The sequence below is a fragment of the Peromyscus californicus genome, unplaced genomic scaffold, assembly GCF_007827085.1.
Source record: "Peromyscus californicus insignis strain IS unplaced genomic scaffold, ASM782708v3 Scaffold_6__1_contigs__length_162567912, whole genome shotgun sequence".
Classification (NCBI taxonomy): Eukaryota; Metazoa; Chordata; class Mammalia; order Rodentia; family Cricetidae; genus Peromyscus; species Peromyscus californicus.
In genome coordinates, this window is record NW_026294584.1 from 31,643,626 (window position 1) to 31,660,874 (window position 17,249).

At 44.3% G+C, this 17,249-nt stretch overlaps 1 protein-coding gene across 4 annotated transcripts in view; it reads left to right on the top strand.

Moving 5' to 3' along the window:
* The window catches only part of St7 (suppression of tumorigenicity 7), a 246,569-nt gene that overhangs the window by 227,059 nt on the left and 2,261 nt on the right, over window positions 1-17,249 (top strand). For all 4 annotated transcript variants that reach the window (XM_052720457.1, XM_052720456.1, XM_052720458.1 and 1 more), the window contains 2 exons: window positions 7,259-7,351; window positions 9,530-9,669. In XM_052720457.1, the coding sequence (XP_052576417.1) occupies window positions 7,259-7,351; window positions 9,530-9,669 (233 nt within the window). The remainder of the gene's footprint in view (window positions 1-7,258; window positions 7,352-9,529; window positions 9,670-17,249) is intronic.

The window sequence follows — 17,249 nt, forward strand, 5'->3', positions numbered from 1 at the left end:
CTTTTCTATTTATAATTTGAAAGATGTTGACTTGCTTCTCATTCCGCTTGATAACTATAATAATATAGCCAGGTGTCTGGGTCAGTGGACTCGCTCAAGAATTGTGGGCCTGGCCACATCTCCCCCAGCTTGCTTGTGCTGATCATTGCTTACAATGTTCTTTGTCAGAACACAAAAGAAAATGTTAATTCAACGTGAGAAAGATTCCTAAAAGTCCAGGAGAGTCAACTATGAGGCATCATCATCATATCTTGTGTCGAAAGCTAAATAGGCCCGTTGGCCAGGCAACTAAAAACGTATCTGCAGGTTGGGCATCCTGAGAATAACAGTGGGAACTTACCAGTTGGGCCTGACTGATAAGATCCAACCCTTTGGAAAGGACCCAAAATGGCCCAAAGCAGGAGGTGATAAATACATGGTATTAGGAGTGACATCACCATAAAGAATTAAAGCCCTTTGGTGAAGAACTGGAAATTGTTGCGAAGTTAGTAATCAGCCAGCAATACAGAGTTTCTCTGAATCAACAGGGAAGGGTCAAGAGATGTGGAGTGACATGGTGAACTGGCAAATCAAGCAGAGTAGAAGTATTGGGGGATTACCTCAAGCTACATGGACAGAATACTTTATTGGGACTAAGGGGTAGAATTTTTGTATATAAAATAGTAAGGCAAGGAAACCAGATATCTATAGAAAACATCAACTGGGAATTTGATACTTAAAGATAAACATTTTCTGTGAAAATCAGATAGTGATCCCAGCTCAAATCAGTTGCAATGTCATTCAGTCTCCAGAGAGCCTTGCTAATCAACTGTAGAACGGAGATCTCTGAGGGTGCTCACTGTGATCTAAATACACAAGGAAATCTGAGTACCAGGAACCTTGAAGAGTGTTTTCCATACCTGGATGGCGTTAAGTTGTCTTGCATTTGCATCTTTTTGCTGACTGTCCTGATAACATTCTAGCTTAGACAGAGCAAAGATGGTCACCTCGGTTCTCCAGCAGAAGAAACAATGAGGTGAGTGGCTGGTCAGTTTGCAGCAACTGTTCAGACAGCCAGGAGGCAAGGGCAAGTCCATATTTTCTTCTCTGCAGTGAACAGATGAAGCTAAGAGACTAGTTAGCTCTGGAGCATTTGCTTGGAAGGTTACAATTTAGATTTACATCACTACCTATAATCTAAGGTATACTATCTAGTTTAGAAAGTTACCCATCCTGGATACAATTAAATTTTGCTATCTATTTACTATTGGTTTAAACATTTCAATAGGAATAAGACAATAAATATATATGTATGAACAAAGGAAAGAAACTGAAGCGAATTTATCTCACTTTAGTTGCTACTGCTGAGTTGTGGGTGTGCTTTCGTTTTGTTCTTCATATGGGTACTCTTCAAATTTTGTATAACTCACCTAGTTGTTTTTAATAAGCAAAAGATGTATATGTATTTATATGTATATATACACACATATTTAGAAAAAATCTTTCATGATTGGTATTTTTCAGCCATTTTTTTTTTAAAGCTATAGGTCTTTCATGCAATTTAGAGGAAAGAATTACTACTCCAGCTTGAAGCATTTTCCTGCAATCTTTTACTTTTTTTAGATCTGTGACTTTTAAGTTAAATTAGATGTCCACATCTCTGTGTTTTAAAGATTTACTTTTATTATTTTTAATTTATGTAGGGGGGCGGGGTATGTGCATGTGAGTGCAGGGGCACACAGTGGCCAGAGGAGTTGAACCCCTTAGATCTGGAGCTACAGGGGTTTCTGAGCCAACAGGCTGCTGATGTGTGTGCTAAGAACCAACTGAGGTCCTCTGGAAGAGCAGTTTGTATTCTGAACCATTGAGTCATCTCTCCAGCCCCATAGCTGTGTTTTAAATCAGAAGACTTGGATTAGAATTCTGGCTCAGCTGCTGATAGTAGTATCTACTTTCTTAACTTTGGAAATTGTAAGGCCATATGAAAGGGAATGTCATACCCTGAATGCCCCATGTTGGTGACCTCCTTCAAGCCCCCAGCAGAGTGAACAGAAGAGGCTGCACTTCCCCCAGTACACCACGTGGTGGCGGCTTTTGACATCTCCAGCCTCAGAGTTGAGGTTTTCTTCCCCGAGTCATTCATTTTCTTCATTCTGAAATGTAAGACCATTCCCTAATTCCACCCAAGTTCTCAATTTTATTAGAAAGAGAACTCAGGACAGAAGATAAAAGAACCTGATCTTACCAGGTTCCATGTTAAAAATGAATGTTACCCAAGTTGTGTTTTAGAAATCTTTTAAAACAAATCAACCTTGGTTCTGTCTGAAGTGTTCATTTGGAGGTAGAAATAGAAGGATGTTTTCCCCTTTCAGTGAATTTTTTGTTAGAGAACTAGTCATTCTTTAGAATTCAGTGGGTTTCCCATCAATTAAATTGAGCCCTCCCTCCTTTTTGTGAACTCCGAAGTCTAGCTCATCTATAACAGAGGCTGTGTTTGAAGTATATGGTAGTAAAGGGGAAAAGCACCCCTGAATCCTCAACGGCAATACATCAGCATTTCAAAGGTTTCTAAAATGTTTGATTCATCACTGTCCCAGCCCCCCCCCCCAAATTACACAATATGTCCCTCAAAGTCAAGATAATTAAGAAAGGGGAAAGAGTTTCAACTTTTAAGATTTCATGTGCCTTAGATTACTGCACAGCTGCCACCTTATCAAAGTTATGTTTGTTTTAAACACTGCTGCCTCTGGATATGCTCACACAATGCACCACCGCAAGTATGAGATGTCGTTCCATACATCAGAAGACGACTATGCCATGGGGGAAACCACTTGGCCTTTCTTTGTGTCTATATTTTTCTACCCAACCAAATAGAACCTTTATTTTCTTTTTGGACCTCCCCCCACAAGAATCCACTAAATAATGTATAAGATTTGAAGGTGGTGTTTTTGAGGGGGCCTGAGCAGAGTGTTTCCTTTGAGAGGGGAAAATGGCCCATTGTTGAAGCATAGAATGAGTTTATGATTCTAATGTATTCTCTTTGAACCTAATGGCAAATGCCCTTCACTGTAGGATGTGTCCTTGGGGCATTTCCTCTAGCCATAGCATCCCTCCATAAGGTTGCTACCTTTTGGACTTCTGACTGATTCCTCCCCCTGCCCCTAACAGATCTGAGGATACTATTTATGATTTGCAAGAAAGTGGTGATTGAGTAAAGACACTGACCACAGCCGCCACACTGGCAGCCAGTCTCCAGATATGGCATGGTAGAGAGCCAGCTTGAGTCTAAATGTGTTCCGTTTGGGTAACAAACCATAATTTGGAGTGCCTAAAGTTTTTTTTTAAGAGTCAGGATCTTCCTGTGCTTCCAAGGATGCTCCCAAACTCACAAGTTACAGTGATCCTCCTGCCTCAGTCTCTAGAATAGTGCAACAGGTAGGCTCCTGTAATCTTGTTGGGTTTTACCTAAGTTACTAAAGAGAAAGTCCATGTCTTCCTGAGTGCATATACTCTATTGAGCAAACAATTCTTGGATCCTTCCTTTGTAACAGGCATTAATGTTTGGTGATACCGAGGTGAAAATGTTTTGTAAGAAGCATTTGTGTGTGTATACATAAATGTTTTATGCATACATGTTCAGAAGGAACTACACACGTATTTGTGTACATAGGTAGATGGTCCAGCAGTGCTATGGTGGCTCTGGAAACAGAATTCAAGTGTTGAGAGTCACTAGTAAGTTAGGAAGTTCACTGTAAAACCTAGAATTCCTTCTTCAAAATTAGGACAATCCATGCTTAAATCCAACCAAAGGAAAACGAGTTCTTCAGGGTCAGTTTACTTTGGTGTTGTAGTTGAAAGAATACGGATCCAAAGCCAGGCTTTGATCTCGGTCTTTTCCTCATGTCTGCGTTGCGATGACTAATGGAAGACAGGTGGCCTCCCAGACTGTGACTTGCACTGCACTCAGACATGGAACATAAAACTTGTATTTGGGTGACCATTTCTGTTCTAGCAGTTGCAGGTCTGTTTGTTAGCACACCATAGCATTTTCACTCACAGTGTGCCCTCGTGGAGAAGGTGAAGACTTTAGGTCCAGTGGAGAAGGAAGGAAGGTGAAGAGAACCCTGACCTGTACAGGAAAGCTTGGCACTTGGGTCTGAGCTCTACCAATGCAGGAACAGTGAGTTCTTACCTTACCTGGTATCACTGTTAAAAACACACACTTTTTGACAAGAGACTAATGGTAAGAGGTAGAGCTGAGATTCACTCTCAGTTCTCTGTATTACAAATAATCTCAGTAATGTTCTATCTGAAAGGAAAAACATCAAACAAATGTCAGATAAATATCAAAAGTATCTTCTGTCTGTCTGTATAATGGGTAGGGGACAGTTGCTTAGTCTTCTCCTGTCTCCACCCTTCTGTCCATCTGCGGTTTTCTTGGTACTCAGTCCTCTGACCTGCACAGCACTGAGCAGCTTGGAGCCCTGAAAGTGGTTCTAGCTAGAGAGGGGAGGAGGCAGGTCCATGCCTCAGACTCGATTGTGTGATGCTTTCATGTGCTCCCTAAGTGATCAGGGCTTCAGTTACACCTCGGAAGCAAGGCACAAACAACATCAAGACAGTCAGGTGCACATGAAGTGGAAATGTCATTTGGATACTGTGTCTCGACTGCCAGTAGCCTAGGTTTCTTGCTCAGTTTTGAACCAAGTATCTGTACAATTTTAATTTATCTAAAATATGTTTCTCAAAGACCTTTAGGAAGGTCGTCATCTGTAAAATAGTTATCTCCCAATGATCTATTTCTGTTCTCATTTCAACCACTAAATAAGTCCGTTCTTAGACTTATCATTGACACTCTCTGGACATCGGTGAACGCTTCAAGGCTCATAGAGCTGGTCGGTGCCTGTCTCAGTGAAAGGGACCCGAGGTGGGAGGGCTACGGGCAAGGAGTGCGAGGCTCTTCCCACCTCTCCAGACCCCCATCCTTATCTCAGTCCCTGTTGGACCCTGTGCAGCAGGGTGGGGAAGGATAGAATTGCAAGTAGAAATTGTATTTGCTTTTGTTTAGTGAAGCCAAAACTTAATATTGTTTTTACGAACTTAATGTAAATGATATCTGACATGAGAAAAAGAAATCTTAAGGGTACCATAAACATGCAAGAAACATATTTATATACTTTTAAAAATTGTGTATTAGCAAAATTTTCACCCTTTCTGAAAAAGATGAGAGCTGGTTAAAATAAAAAAGATGAAATTGATCCATAAAGTTCTCTGTGCATGCCAAATATGGAAGGAAACATCCTAATTGGAAGATGCCAGTCAGCCATTAGATGTCTCTCAAGAGCTTGTACTCCTATATTTCTCTTTTAAAAAATAACATCCTGAAGTTCAAACTACCTTCAATTTTGAATAAAGTTTACTTTTCAAAATTAATAGCCATTATGGAAACTTTTTTTTCTTTTTGTATCATATGAACTTGAATACATTAAAAAACGATAGCCTAGGTACACACCCACAGAGTAGGAGTGGGGGATGCTTTCAAAGAAACTCATGCATGAAAAGGTGCATTGAAATCCTGCCAGATTGCAGCTTAAATGTAAGAGATTTTAGTGCATGGATGCTATACAATTGCTACAAGTTTTTTGTCTGTTGTTTTGTTTGTTTTCATTCTCTTGCAAGCCTGGTTCTGGTGGGAGAGATGTTGGCTTCCTCCTCACCATTTTTGCGATTGAACAACCCATGACACAACTCTTCTGTCACTTGTGCTAACTGGCAAAAGTCATTTTTGTTTGTGTGAAAGGGTCTGATTGAACTAGGGTGAGCCTTCCATTATAAGAAGAGCTGAAGTCTGGGGTGTTTTTAATGTTTTAATCTGTTTAAGAGGTTTCTGTTACAAGAAGAAAATTGATAACATTTTTACCTCAGCAAACTGCCAGCAAACTGGCTCTGCTCTAATCCCACATTTATCATGATTTATACTCTCCATGGCAATGTGCTATAACCTCACAGAGATACCACTGTGGTGTGGATTGACTGCATTCCAAATGCTGGAATCGCATACATACTGTTTTTACTTTTAAATAATATTCAGACACTAGAATAAATACCATATGTGCACTGATGCGGGTTACAATGGGACCTTGTCATTTCTTGTGAGGGAGAACATTCTTTGTTTCTGATTCTTATTTGAAATAAGTATGCAAAGACAAATATGTACATTGACAGCATTTTGTAAAGACTTTGGTAATACTAGGGCTAAGGATGTAGCATGATTCCTTAAAATGTAGCATTTAAAACTATAAATATTGTTGCCCATTGCCACCATCCCTCACCATCTCTCGTGGACACACATACAAGCCAGGATTGTTAACCGAGTTTCTTAGGGTAGTGTATGGCTTTTCCATTCTGTATCTACAATATGCAGCCATTAAAGGACATCTGTTGAAGAGAAATTAAGTCCATGAGCACTGCTCATAGGAACAGTGAGACTAACATGCTGATGACATTTGAACAGGGAGAATAACACACTCGATAACGGGGCTGGATGGATTGATTGGAAAGCCATAATTCAGTGGAAAGCCTAATGTCATCTGATGCCACAGACAGAATTTAGGTGGCCTGACATCATCAAAATGTAGACAATCAATCTCTCCGAGCCATTTCCCCTTGCATGATACTGAAAGATTTAAAAGTTTCATAAAGTTTAGAAATTCCTCTCAAATCATGTGTTTTTAAGTTTTTGTATTCGTCATCCTTGTTGGAGTTCTAATCCACTTAGACATATTTTTAAACCAGACACAGCAGAATGCCTTTCATTTTTGTACAATCTGCAGCAAGCTCCAACGAGTCAATCCACATGCACTTCTGGGGAGAGCACTTGGGTCCATGTTTGCATTATTACCATTGGCTGGGCTCTGTTGAATGTGCACTTAAAACATTTTTATAATATTTTATACATGATGAAACCTTAGGTATTGATATTGACGGGTTCCCTGCCCTTCTGCACTTCTGTCCCCACCCAGTTTTGTGAGTTTTGCCCAGAATATATAGTGTGAGATTAATGTGTGAGGAATGCATCACAGTGCACCTCTGACATTTTGTCTGGCATGTGCCTCAGAGTTTGGGTAAGGCTTGCCTCTCTTATAGGAAGAAAAATGCTCTGAAGTTCTCTTCTGAGATTGGAGTGTGTGCCATTAGAAAAAACGCTCAGAATTTCTGTTCCGAGGTTGGGAAGCTAGGAGATGAATATAAGTCTTTAATGTGTTGTGTTCCTTTGTAGCTTTCCGGATGATCCCTTATCCCTTGGAGAAGGGACACCTATTTTATCCATACCCAATCTGTACAGAAACAGCAGATCGGGAGCTGCTTCCCTGTAAGTATCACTCCTCTGCAGCCTTCCAGGAGGGTGACATTGCAAAAGATGGGATGTGAAGAGGTGGGATGATAAGTGTTGATAATGTCCTTACTAAGTGTCTCCCAACCCCTGGCCTTATTTGCTAGCGTATGTGTAGAAATGAGTTATGGGAATGGGTTGCACTTCCTGCTTCTCCAGCTCTTTGCACACATCCATTAGAGGGAATGATGCCCAGGCTTGAAATTTATCCGAGATGAGCTATCGTAAGTATAGCAGAGATTGACATGAGCATGCAAAGCCCTGATGGAGAGTGGCTTCTCTTCAGGTTGGTTTGTCATGGAAGCTTCTGCTTGGGCTCTCCTGAAGGTTAGAGGTGGTCTGTACACACTGGGGTTTGAAAAGGAAGAGCTGGTGTCAGAGGAAACTATGGTTGAATCATGGGTAGGAGGGCGGAACCAGGCCACTGGCATTGCTGCCAGAGGCAAAGTCCTGAGTGAAGACGGGTGGTATGCTCTCCATGGTGATGCAATGCTCTTGGCCAGACAGTTCCTGTGAGCATCTTGTGGGCTGCATGTAGTGAGTTGGCTGACATGTGCAGAGCACACGTGCAGCCTGAGCACTGTGTCATAGAGTGCAGGATGAAAACCCTGCCCTCAAGTGCCTTAGGAGCTCTCAGCCTAAGGGTCATACCACATGTGGAAAGTATTATTTTGGTTTACTGTAATACAACATTGTTTTGACAATCCAGGCTAAATAGCTATTATCCAATCAGACTGTGTGCAAGGATCATGTCCAGGCTCTTCATGTGGCTCTGACTTGGGAAATACTTCCCTCTCTCGGATACTAATCCCCTTTTGGCTCCTTCTCACAACCCCCTTCTTTGTTCCCATCACCCTCTTTTCCTTTGACTAGCCCTGCTTACATCAATATCTAAGAGCTATAGCATCCATAAATATTTCCCCAGAAAAGCTTTGGTGAGCTGGCACATAGAAAAATTTCAGATGCCACCATTACTGAGCCGGTCATGAATGGTAGCAGCTAGATACAAGTGATTGCTGCCACGAGATTGGGGTGTCTGGAGGTGCTCCACCTGTTTCCTTGCTAATCACCCCAGTCCGTGGTTTGTTGTTTAAAGAGCTGGGAGAGCTCTGTGGTGTTTGTTGTCATAGCTTCATTTTAAAGACATCTGGTGCATCACATGACATTAAATTTAACTTCAGAAATCCCCACATGACACCCCCTTCAGGGAGATCCTTATTAAAGTTTCGGTTTTCTGGTAGAAAGGAAGTTTTCTGAAAAGTACCATGTTTTAAAATGTTCTAGTTGAATCCAATTAAGTTTCTGTGAATATAGATTATCTACTAAAGCCATATTACAATTCTTAAAAGGAACATACCCACAGTCTCCGAGTGGGCTATAGAGAGGTTTGGCTGTTGTAAACACTACTCATACTTTGAGCATTGAAAGTATAATAACTGGAATAGTGGGCCCTAAGTGCGCTCTACCCCAGGTTTGCCCTTTAGCAGGTTGACTTCCTGGGATGTACCGGGAGGCTTGCTTCCATGTGCTCTCTGCCTCCTGACAGTTTCTGCTCTATTTTCAGCCCTGTTGATCCGGGCTCTGAGTAACAAAGGCTAATGGGCAATGAAGGCGCTGTAGAGTTGGCATGTCCATGAGGGAAGAGGCCACTCAGCTCCTGCTTTTTCCCATAGCAGTGCTGTGAGCCTACTGGGTAGTATCCTCCACTGATATCCTTAGACTGTCAGAGAAAATACAAGATAACTGATATTGCCTTACTCTAATGATTTAAAAATACAGTAAAATAAAAAATAGACACGTGTGCCCACTCACGCTTGATTTGGGAATTCCCTTTGGAAATACGTGTTGTAAGTTGGACAGGGTTTTGCTCTTTTGTATTTGCTTTGGGGAAAGGAACACTGTGTATTAAATATAGGTGGTGCCCATGAATGTGTGGCAGCACAGGCTAACCCTGTGTATCTCTTGCTAAAGGGCCGCAGGGGGACTTGGAGTTGGGAGAAACAGCTAGGCAGCAAAGGCAGTGGAGCAGGTGTGGGCGAGCTATGGAGTGTCCAGGGTGTCCCAGTTCGTTTCCAACCTGCTGCAGCCAAGGGAAGTCAGGGTCCCTAAAATGCTTTCACTTGTGTCCTAATGGCTCCCTTTTGGTCTTCTCCTTAGCTTTCCATGAAGTCTCAGTTTACCCCAAGAAGGAGCTCCCCTTCTTCATCCTCTTCACTGCTGGACTGTGTTCCTTCACAGCCATGCTGGCCCTCCTGACACATCAGTTCCCAGAACTCATGGGGGTCTTCGCAAAAGCCGTGAGTGTTTCCAGAGAGGGGGCCTTGGGCAATGGACGGCCGGATGCGGAAAAGCAAGGGAAGGGCCTCGGGAGGGGGCCCCGGGAGGCGATGCTGCGCAGAAGTGTTTGGAAGCCTGAAGAGTCATATAGTTTCCATTATCATCAGAGCAGTCAGTGGCTGAGGGGTGAAAGTACAGGTTGTTAGTGCATGTCTCACCTGACTTCCCAGACATCCTTGTACCTTCCAGAAAGTGCATCAAGTCCCAAAGGATGAAATGATTTAGGGAATACTCACAAATGAGAAATGGGTGGGTTGTGATTCAGCCTTGCATATACTGAATGGGACTTTCTAATCTTTGGATACTGTGAGTCTGTCATTCATGAAGGATGAGATTTAAGTTTCCACACATTATTTTTGTGATGTTTTAAATGGATACAAACCCTTGGCTTGTTTGGGTCATGAACTGTGAGAAAGTGGGAAAGCTTGTAGTGGAAGTGTACCAACGTGAGATTTAGAAAAAGGAAAATCCATGAAGAGCCTTGGGAGAGGGTGGTAGACAGAGCCCTATAAGGAAGCCCGCTGCCCTGCTTGCTAAGAACCTGTTTCCCCGGAGAGAGTGATGATTTCTCTAAGACGAGGTGAGCGTCCTGATTTTGCCACAGCTGGGTGTCAAATGGAAGGAGAAGAGAGGAAAACATGAGTTGTTTCCCTGCGTCTGATTTTAAGATGCATGGGGTCAGCAGGGATGATCTCTGTCCATACTTTTCACCTCCACAGTGGCCCTGCCAGGTCCGGAGTCAAGTCCTCAGGCCACAGACTCCCTGCACTCTCAGGCTCCTCCCTGCCTTGTACCCTGTGGGGGTCAACTTCCAAATGCTGCGCTACCCACTACCGCTACCGCTCAGTGACCACACTGTAGACCTGCCTTCCCTGCCATGCCCACTTCTCTTCACAGCCTGTCCCTTAGTGGTGTCCTTGCTGTCCTTGCCTGAGCCTCCACATTGTCTCAGCTGGTCTCCTTGCTTCTGGGCTCATCGCCGTCACTCTGTCTCTTACACTACCACAGGGAAGGGTTTTCTACATTTCCAACAAGCAGGCCACTTCCCAGCTTTTATCTACTGGTTCCCTGTTATTTCAGGCCCTAAATCTCATTTCTTTTGCTTGACCTAAAAGAGCCTTTTATCTTGAGTGGTCCTTGCTTGACTTGTTAGCCTCCTCCCGCACAGTTCTTACACAGATCCACCTTTTCAGCCATAGGGAAGTGATCCCAGTGCCCAGAGGTACCAGGCCTGCAAATCTCAGTGACGTTCCATGTCCTGTTTGTATGCATGTGATGTCTCATATGACCCCGCACTCCATTTGTCCCCGAAAGACCTCTTTCTTACTTAATACTCTGCTCCTTTCTCCTAAATTGACAGCACATCTCCATGATTCCACAGAGTTCCATGAATGCCTGTATTATCACACATTACCACATATAGTCATATATGATTGGTGAGGAATTGTCTGTGCCCCTTGAGACTTCAGTCTTTGAAAGCAAACCCTTTCTCACATCTGTATCTCCAAAGCTTCCCACACAACCTTGATCATTGTAGGGTCTCAATAAATGGTTCTTAAGTGAATGAACAGATATGTGTATCAGATACACTTGGCTTTTCTTCCCTTCTCTTGAAATCAAATATCCTTACAGTTGAAAGGGTCCTCAAAGTGCCTCAACTGTTGCTACAACATGAGTTCATCTAGATATATCATGTATACTGTTGTACATGGCTCGTTGTGAATGCTGCTGTACATGGCTCATGGTGAATGCTGCTGTACATGGCTCATTGTGAATGCTGCTATACATGGGTCATTGTGAATGCTGCTGTACATGGCTCATTGTGAATGCTGCTGTACAGAGCTCATTGTGAATGCTGCTGTACATGGCTCATTGTGAATGCTGCTGTACATGGCTCCTTGTGAATGCTGCTGTACATGGCTCATTGTGAATGCTGCTATACATGGGTCATTGTGAATGCTGCTGTACATGGGTCATTGTGAATGCTGCTGTACAGAGCTCATTGTGAATGCTGCTGTACATGGGCTCATTGTAAATGCTGTTGTACATGGGCTCATTGTAAATGCTGTTGTACATGGCTCCTTGTGAATGCTGCTGTACAGGGCTCCTTGTGAATGCTGCTGTACATGGCTCATTGTGAATGCTATTGTACATGGCTCATTGTGAATGCTGCTGTACAGAGCTCATTGTGAATGCTGCTGTACATGGCTCATTGTGAATGCTGCTGTACATGGCTCATTGTGAATGCTGCTGTACAGAGCTCATTGTGAATGCTGCTGTACATGGCTCATTGTGAATGCTATTGTACAGAGCTCATTGTGAATGCTGCTGTACAGAGCTCATTGTGAATGCTGCTGTACATGGCTCATTGTGAATGCTGCTGTACATGGCTCATTGTGAATGCTGCTGTACATGGGTCATTGTGAATGCTGCTGTACAGAGCTCATGGTGAATGCTGTTGTACAGGGCTCATTGTGAATGCTGCTGTACATGGCTCATTGTGAATGCTGCTGTACATGAGCTCATTGTAAATGCTGTTGTACATGGCTCATTGTGAATGCTATTGTACAGAGCTCATTGTGAATGCTGCTGTACAGAGCTCCTTGTGAATGCTGCTGTGCATGGCTCATTGTGAATGCTGCTGTGCATGGGTCATTGTGAATGCTGCTGTGCATGGCTCATTGTGAATGCTGCTGTACATGGGTCATTGTGAATGCTGCTGTACATGGCTCCTTGTGAATGCTGCTGTACATGGCTCCTTGTGAATGCTGCTGTACATAGCTCATTGTGAATGCTGCTGTGCATGGCTCATTGTGAATGCTGCTGTACATGGCTCATTGTGAATGCTGCTATACATGGCTCATTGTGAATGCTGCTGTACATGGCTCATTGTGAATGCTGCTGCGCATGGCTCATGGTGAATGCTGCTGTACATGGCTCATTGTGAATGCTGCTGTACATGGCTCATTGTGAATGCTGCTGTACATGGGTCATTGTGAATGCTGCTGTACATGGCTCATTGTGAATGCTGTTGTACATGTCTCATTGTGAATGCTGCTGTACATGGCTCATTGTGAATGCTGCTGTACATGGCTCCTTGTGAATGCTGCTGTACATGGCTCATTGTGAATGCTGCTGTACATGGGTCATTGTGAATGCTGCTGTACATGGGTCATTGTGAATGCTGCTGTACAGAGCTCATTGTGAATGCTGCTGTATATGGGCTCATTGTAAATGCTGTTGTACATGGGCTCATTGTAAATGCTGTTGTACATGGCTCCTTGTGAATGCTGCTGTACAGGGCTCCTTGTGAATGCTGCTGTACATGGCTCATTGTGAATGCTGCTGTACATGGCTCATTGTGAATGCTATTGTACAGAGCTCATTGTGAATGCTGCTGTACAGAGCTCATTGTGAATGCTGCTGTACATGGCTCATTGTGAATGCTGCTGTACATGGGTCATTGTGAATGCTATTGTACAGAGCTCATTGTGAATGCTGCTGTACAGGGCTCCTTGTGAATGCTGCTGTGCATGGCTCATTGTGAATGCTGCTGTGCATGGGTCATTGTGAATGCTGCTGTGCATGGGTCATTGTGAATGCTGCTGTGCATGGGTCATTGTGAATGCTGCTGTGCATGGCTCCTTGTGAATGCTGCTGTACATGGCTCATTGTGAATGCTGCTGCACATGGCTCATTGTGAATGCTGCTGCGCATGGCTCATGGTGAATGCTGCTGTACATGGCTCATTGTGAATGCTGCTATACATCGGTCATTGTGAATGCTGCTGTGCATGGCTCATTGTGAATGCTGCTGTGCATGGCTCCTTGTGAATGCTGCTGTGCATGGCTCCTTGTGAATGCTGCTGTACATGACTCATTGTGAATGCTGCTGTGCATGGCTCATTGTGAATGCTGCTGCGCATGGCTCATTGTGAATGCTGCTGTACATGGGTCATTGTGAATGCTGCTGTGCATGGCTCCTTGTGAATGCTGCTGTACATGGCTCATTGTGAATGCTGCTGCGCATGGCTCATTGTGAATGCTGCTGTACATGGGTCATTGTGAATGCTGCTGTGCATGGCTCCTTGTGAATGCTGCTGTACATGGCTCATTGTGAATGCTGCTGCACATGGCTCATTGTGAATGCTGCTGCACATGGGCTCCCCCTGTTTAACACCGTACCCATGTCACCAGTGGTCACCATTCCAGGCTCCTTACTGTACCTCTTACGCTGCTGTCTTTCACTTCTGCTTAGCTGGTTTTACACTCTTGGAGCACACCAAAGAAATCTGCTTTCTCTTGCAAATTCTCAGGAGAGCTTCTCCACTCAAGGCCAACTTGAAGTTCTGACTCCCTTCTCCTTCCTTCGGGGAAATTACGTTTTCTTTCCTCTCTTACCTGAGTTGCTGCCTTGGATGCCTTCAGTCCCAGGACCTGTGCTGTTCACTGTTTCCTTCCTCTGCATGGCTAGCCGCTGAGGAAAAGCAGTTGCCAACGTTTCAGATGAGAGCATAATTTAGTTCAAATGTGTAGTTGGGATGTAGGCCTGGAACTAGACAATTACTGTTCCTGCTTTTCTGTTTCCCTCTTAAACATTTTTAAAACATGTACAAAAGCACCTCATTGCTCCAGTGTTCACTGTTATGCTAACAGATAGCACTTGCTGGGGGCGTGGGATCTCAGGGATTCTTAGCCTCTAGCGTGCCAGTAATGCTCCTGGCCATACCACCAAAATTCAGAATCTTGATGTTCGCACCAGGAGTCTTTATTTTTAGCAATGACCCCACCAGCCTTTGAGGGTGGGAGTTGAAGATTTTATCTCCTTCTAAGGAGTCTGACCTCCTGAAAGGTAAATCTTTGAAAGGCCATTTGAAGTTACGTCATACCCTGTCATAGCTCTTCAGGTGACAGCTGTCCAGAATTAGTGGCTTCAGTATGCCTGTATAAGATTGCTGATAACTGCCCTTCCTAGGCCTCTTGCCTACTTGACCCCCTGCCACATAGGCAGTTGAGTTTTCAGGTGTTTCCTGGGAATTCAGGTGTGCAGTCATGACTGAGAACCACAGTGCTGAATGGAATGAACACTGGTTGCTTGAGACCATTTTAGCAGCAAAGGGATCGGAGAGAGGGCAGCTAGCAAAGAGATTCTGCGGAAAGTCCACACAACAGCAGCGGACTCTTCAGAAAATTGAGGGTGGTGATCAACACTGGCTCTCCTCCTCATTTCTGTTTCCAAAGCCTCCATCTTACACCTAGAATCAAATGACTGGATGGAATAGATTTGACTTCAGAGGGGCCCTACTCTCTCCCAGTGTGTGGTTATCTGGTCAACTCCTCCTCCTTTGAACAAGTGTGCCTTTAAACTCCTCCTGGGGTTCTGGCATTTCCCAGGTCTGGGGAGGCTTAGGAAGAAAGGAAGATGGGTGGCATGAAGGAGGCAAGGCCAGCGTGTCTGTCCTGGGCGCTCTTTTCATCCGCACCTCCTCACTCCTTCAGGCCTCTCACAGAGCCTCTGCCGAACACCCAGGGGTTATCACAGCTGCCCTGGAGGCTGTCTGCAGACATTTGCAGCTGGAGCAAGTGGCTTGTTTTCAGTCCCCCTGAGATACTGCCCTGGGTGTGATGACTTTTAGGAGATGCAGAGAGATTACGCTGCCACCCCCAGGCTCCACAGTGTGGGAACTCCAGCACGTTTGTTCACTAACAGAGTGTCCCACACTCATAGACAGTGAGTCACTGGAGGGCGTGAGTAGAGAGGCTTCGTCTAGTTGCCTGCAATCTAATCTACCTCGACGATTTAGGACTGACTCTTCCGAGAATGTTTGGTTCTTAAGATAAGGCTGCCCATGTAAGTAAGCCATCACTGCAGGCCCAGCTCTCCACAGAACGTGGGAAGGTCAGCCTTCTGACCCCTCCGCTCTTTAGGGCCTGTCTTTCCTCCTCTGCTCTCCCCCCTCCCCTGAGACTGCACCCCTTGACTTCTGCCTCATCTTCACTTATAGGTCTGGACTCTTTGAAGTCTGATATCGATTACAGGGGGATGTCAATTGTCTGCTTGCGACAGGGCAACTGGAACCTATTCAGATAAGCAAAGGGTTTTTGCTGTGAACCCAGCGTGCTGCAGGCTGTGACCTTCCTCTAAGTAATGGTGTCTCCGGCAGAGGAAGACCAGGCCATTGAAGTGCCACTCTCTCCTTTTTATTAGTTAGTTGCTTTTTCTCACCGGTGGACACTAATTGAGTTATGGGGCATTTGGGCTAGAAATTTGACCGTGTCTCTCTGCCCTCTGGACAGAAGTTTTGGACATTGAGATAGATGACTTGATCCAAGTTGCCTGGTTTTGCTCATTCAGGTTTAACTTTTTAGGCAATAAATTTCCCCCTTAGTCTAGAAATGAAAGTGCTGTTTCTCTTCATGCACCAGTTGGGTTTCTGGTCAAAGGTATTGATGGTTTTTCACACATCTAAAGGAACAGCCGAGTATCCCAAGGTATCCAGAGGAGCAAGGCATGCTCCTGTAACCTTTTTGTAGCTCCCTTGTAGCTTCTTTGTGGGTGGGAACAGGGCGGAGGGAAGGGTGCTAAGAAGGAAGATGGCCTGGGTATGAGAGGGACACATCTCAGTTGGGGTTCCTTAAGTAAATAAATGAGGCTAACCAGGGAAATGCTCAAAGGAGGCCTTTCTCATTCACCTCAAAAATAACCCATTTAGGATATGAGGGAGAGAGAATAGGTCATTACATTCATTGGAGGGTTGGAACATCATTTCCTCATGGAACCTCCGAGAGAAGTTCCATGCAGATAGAATGTAGCAAGGAAAGCCACTGTATCGTGGCATGCAGTGGGGGGAAGGGGACAGCTATGGACCTTAGAGTGAGGCTTTTTACCTAAGTCAGGTCCGTGCTCCCCAGAAACAAAGGCGCAAACAAACAAAACGGTTCTTTGTTGTTGAACTACTGATGACAGGCTGTCTCCCTTCATTCTGCACTCAGCTTGAGGCCCCTGATGCCCACAGTTTAGGGTGTGGAATGGTACAGGGTATGGACTTTGAGAATGCCTTTCTTCTATGGCTCTGGCTCAGGGAGTGCAGAGCAGCTCATCCCCTATGCCTTGCCAATTTCAGTCTTCCTAAAACTGCTCAGAGATGACCACCAGCAGCATCACCTTGCATACTGAACTGTACCTTCCAGTCCTTGCTGGAATCTGATTTGTCCATAGTTTTCTCAGTTGGATCCTCTTTATGGAATTGCGTGTGGTTGGCAGATACTGTCACCTTTACAACCTTGGCCATCTGTCATTGTGGATGTCACATCTCATTGTGTATGCTCATATATACGTGTACCTGTATAATTTTGTAAATGCAATTTCATAGTGTTAGTGAGATCAGTGTATTTGGTCTATATTGTCCTTTTATAACCAGGATTTGGGGAAAGCCTTCAGAGGCAGCCATGATTTCTCATTCCTGGGCTCAGCCTTTCCTCAATGCCGTCTAGCCTCATTCATGATGGAACCCAGTCCATTTCTAACCTGGGAAGGATGG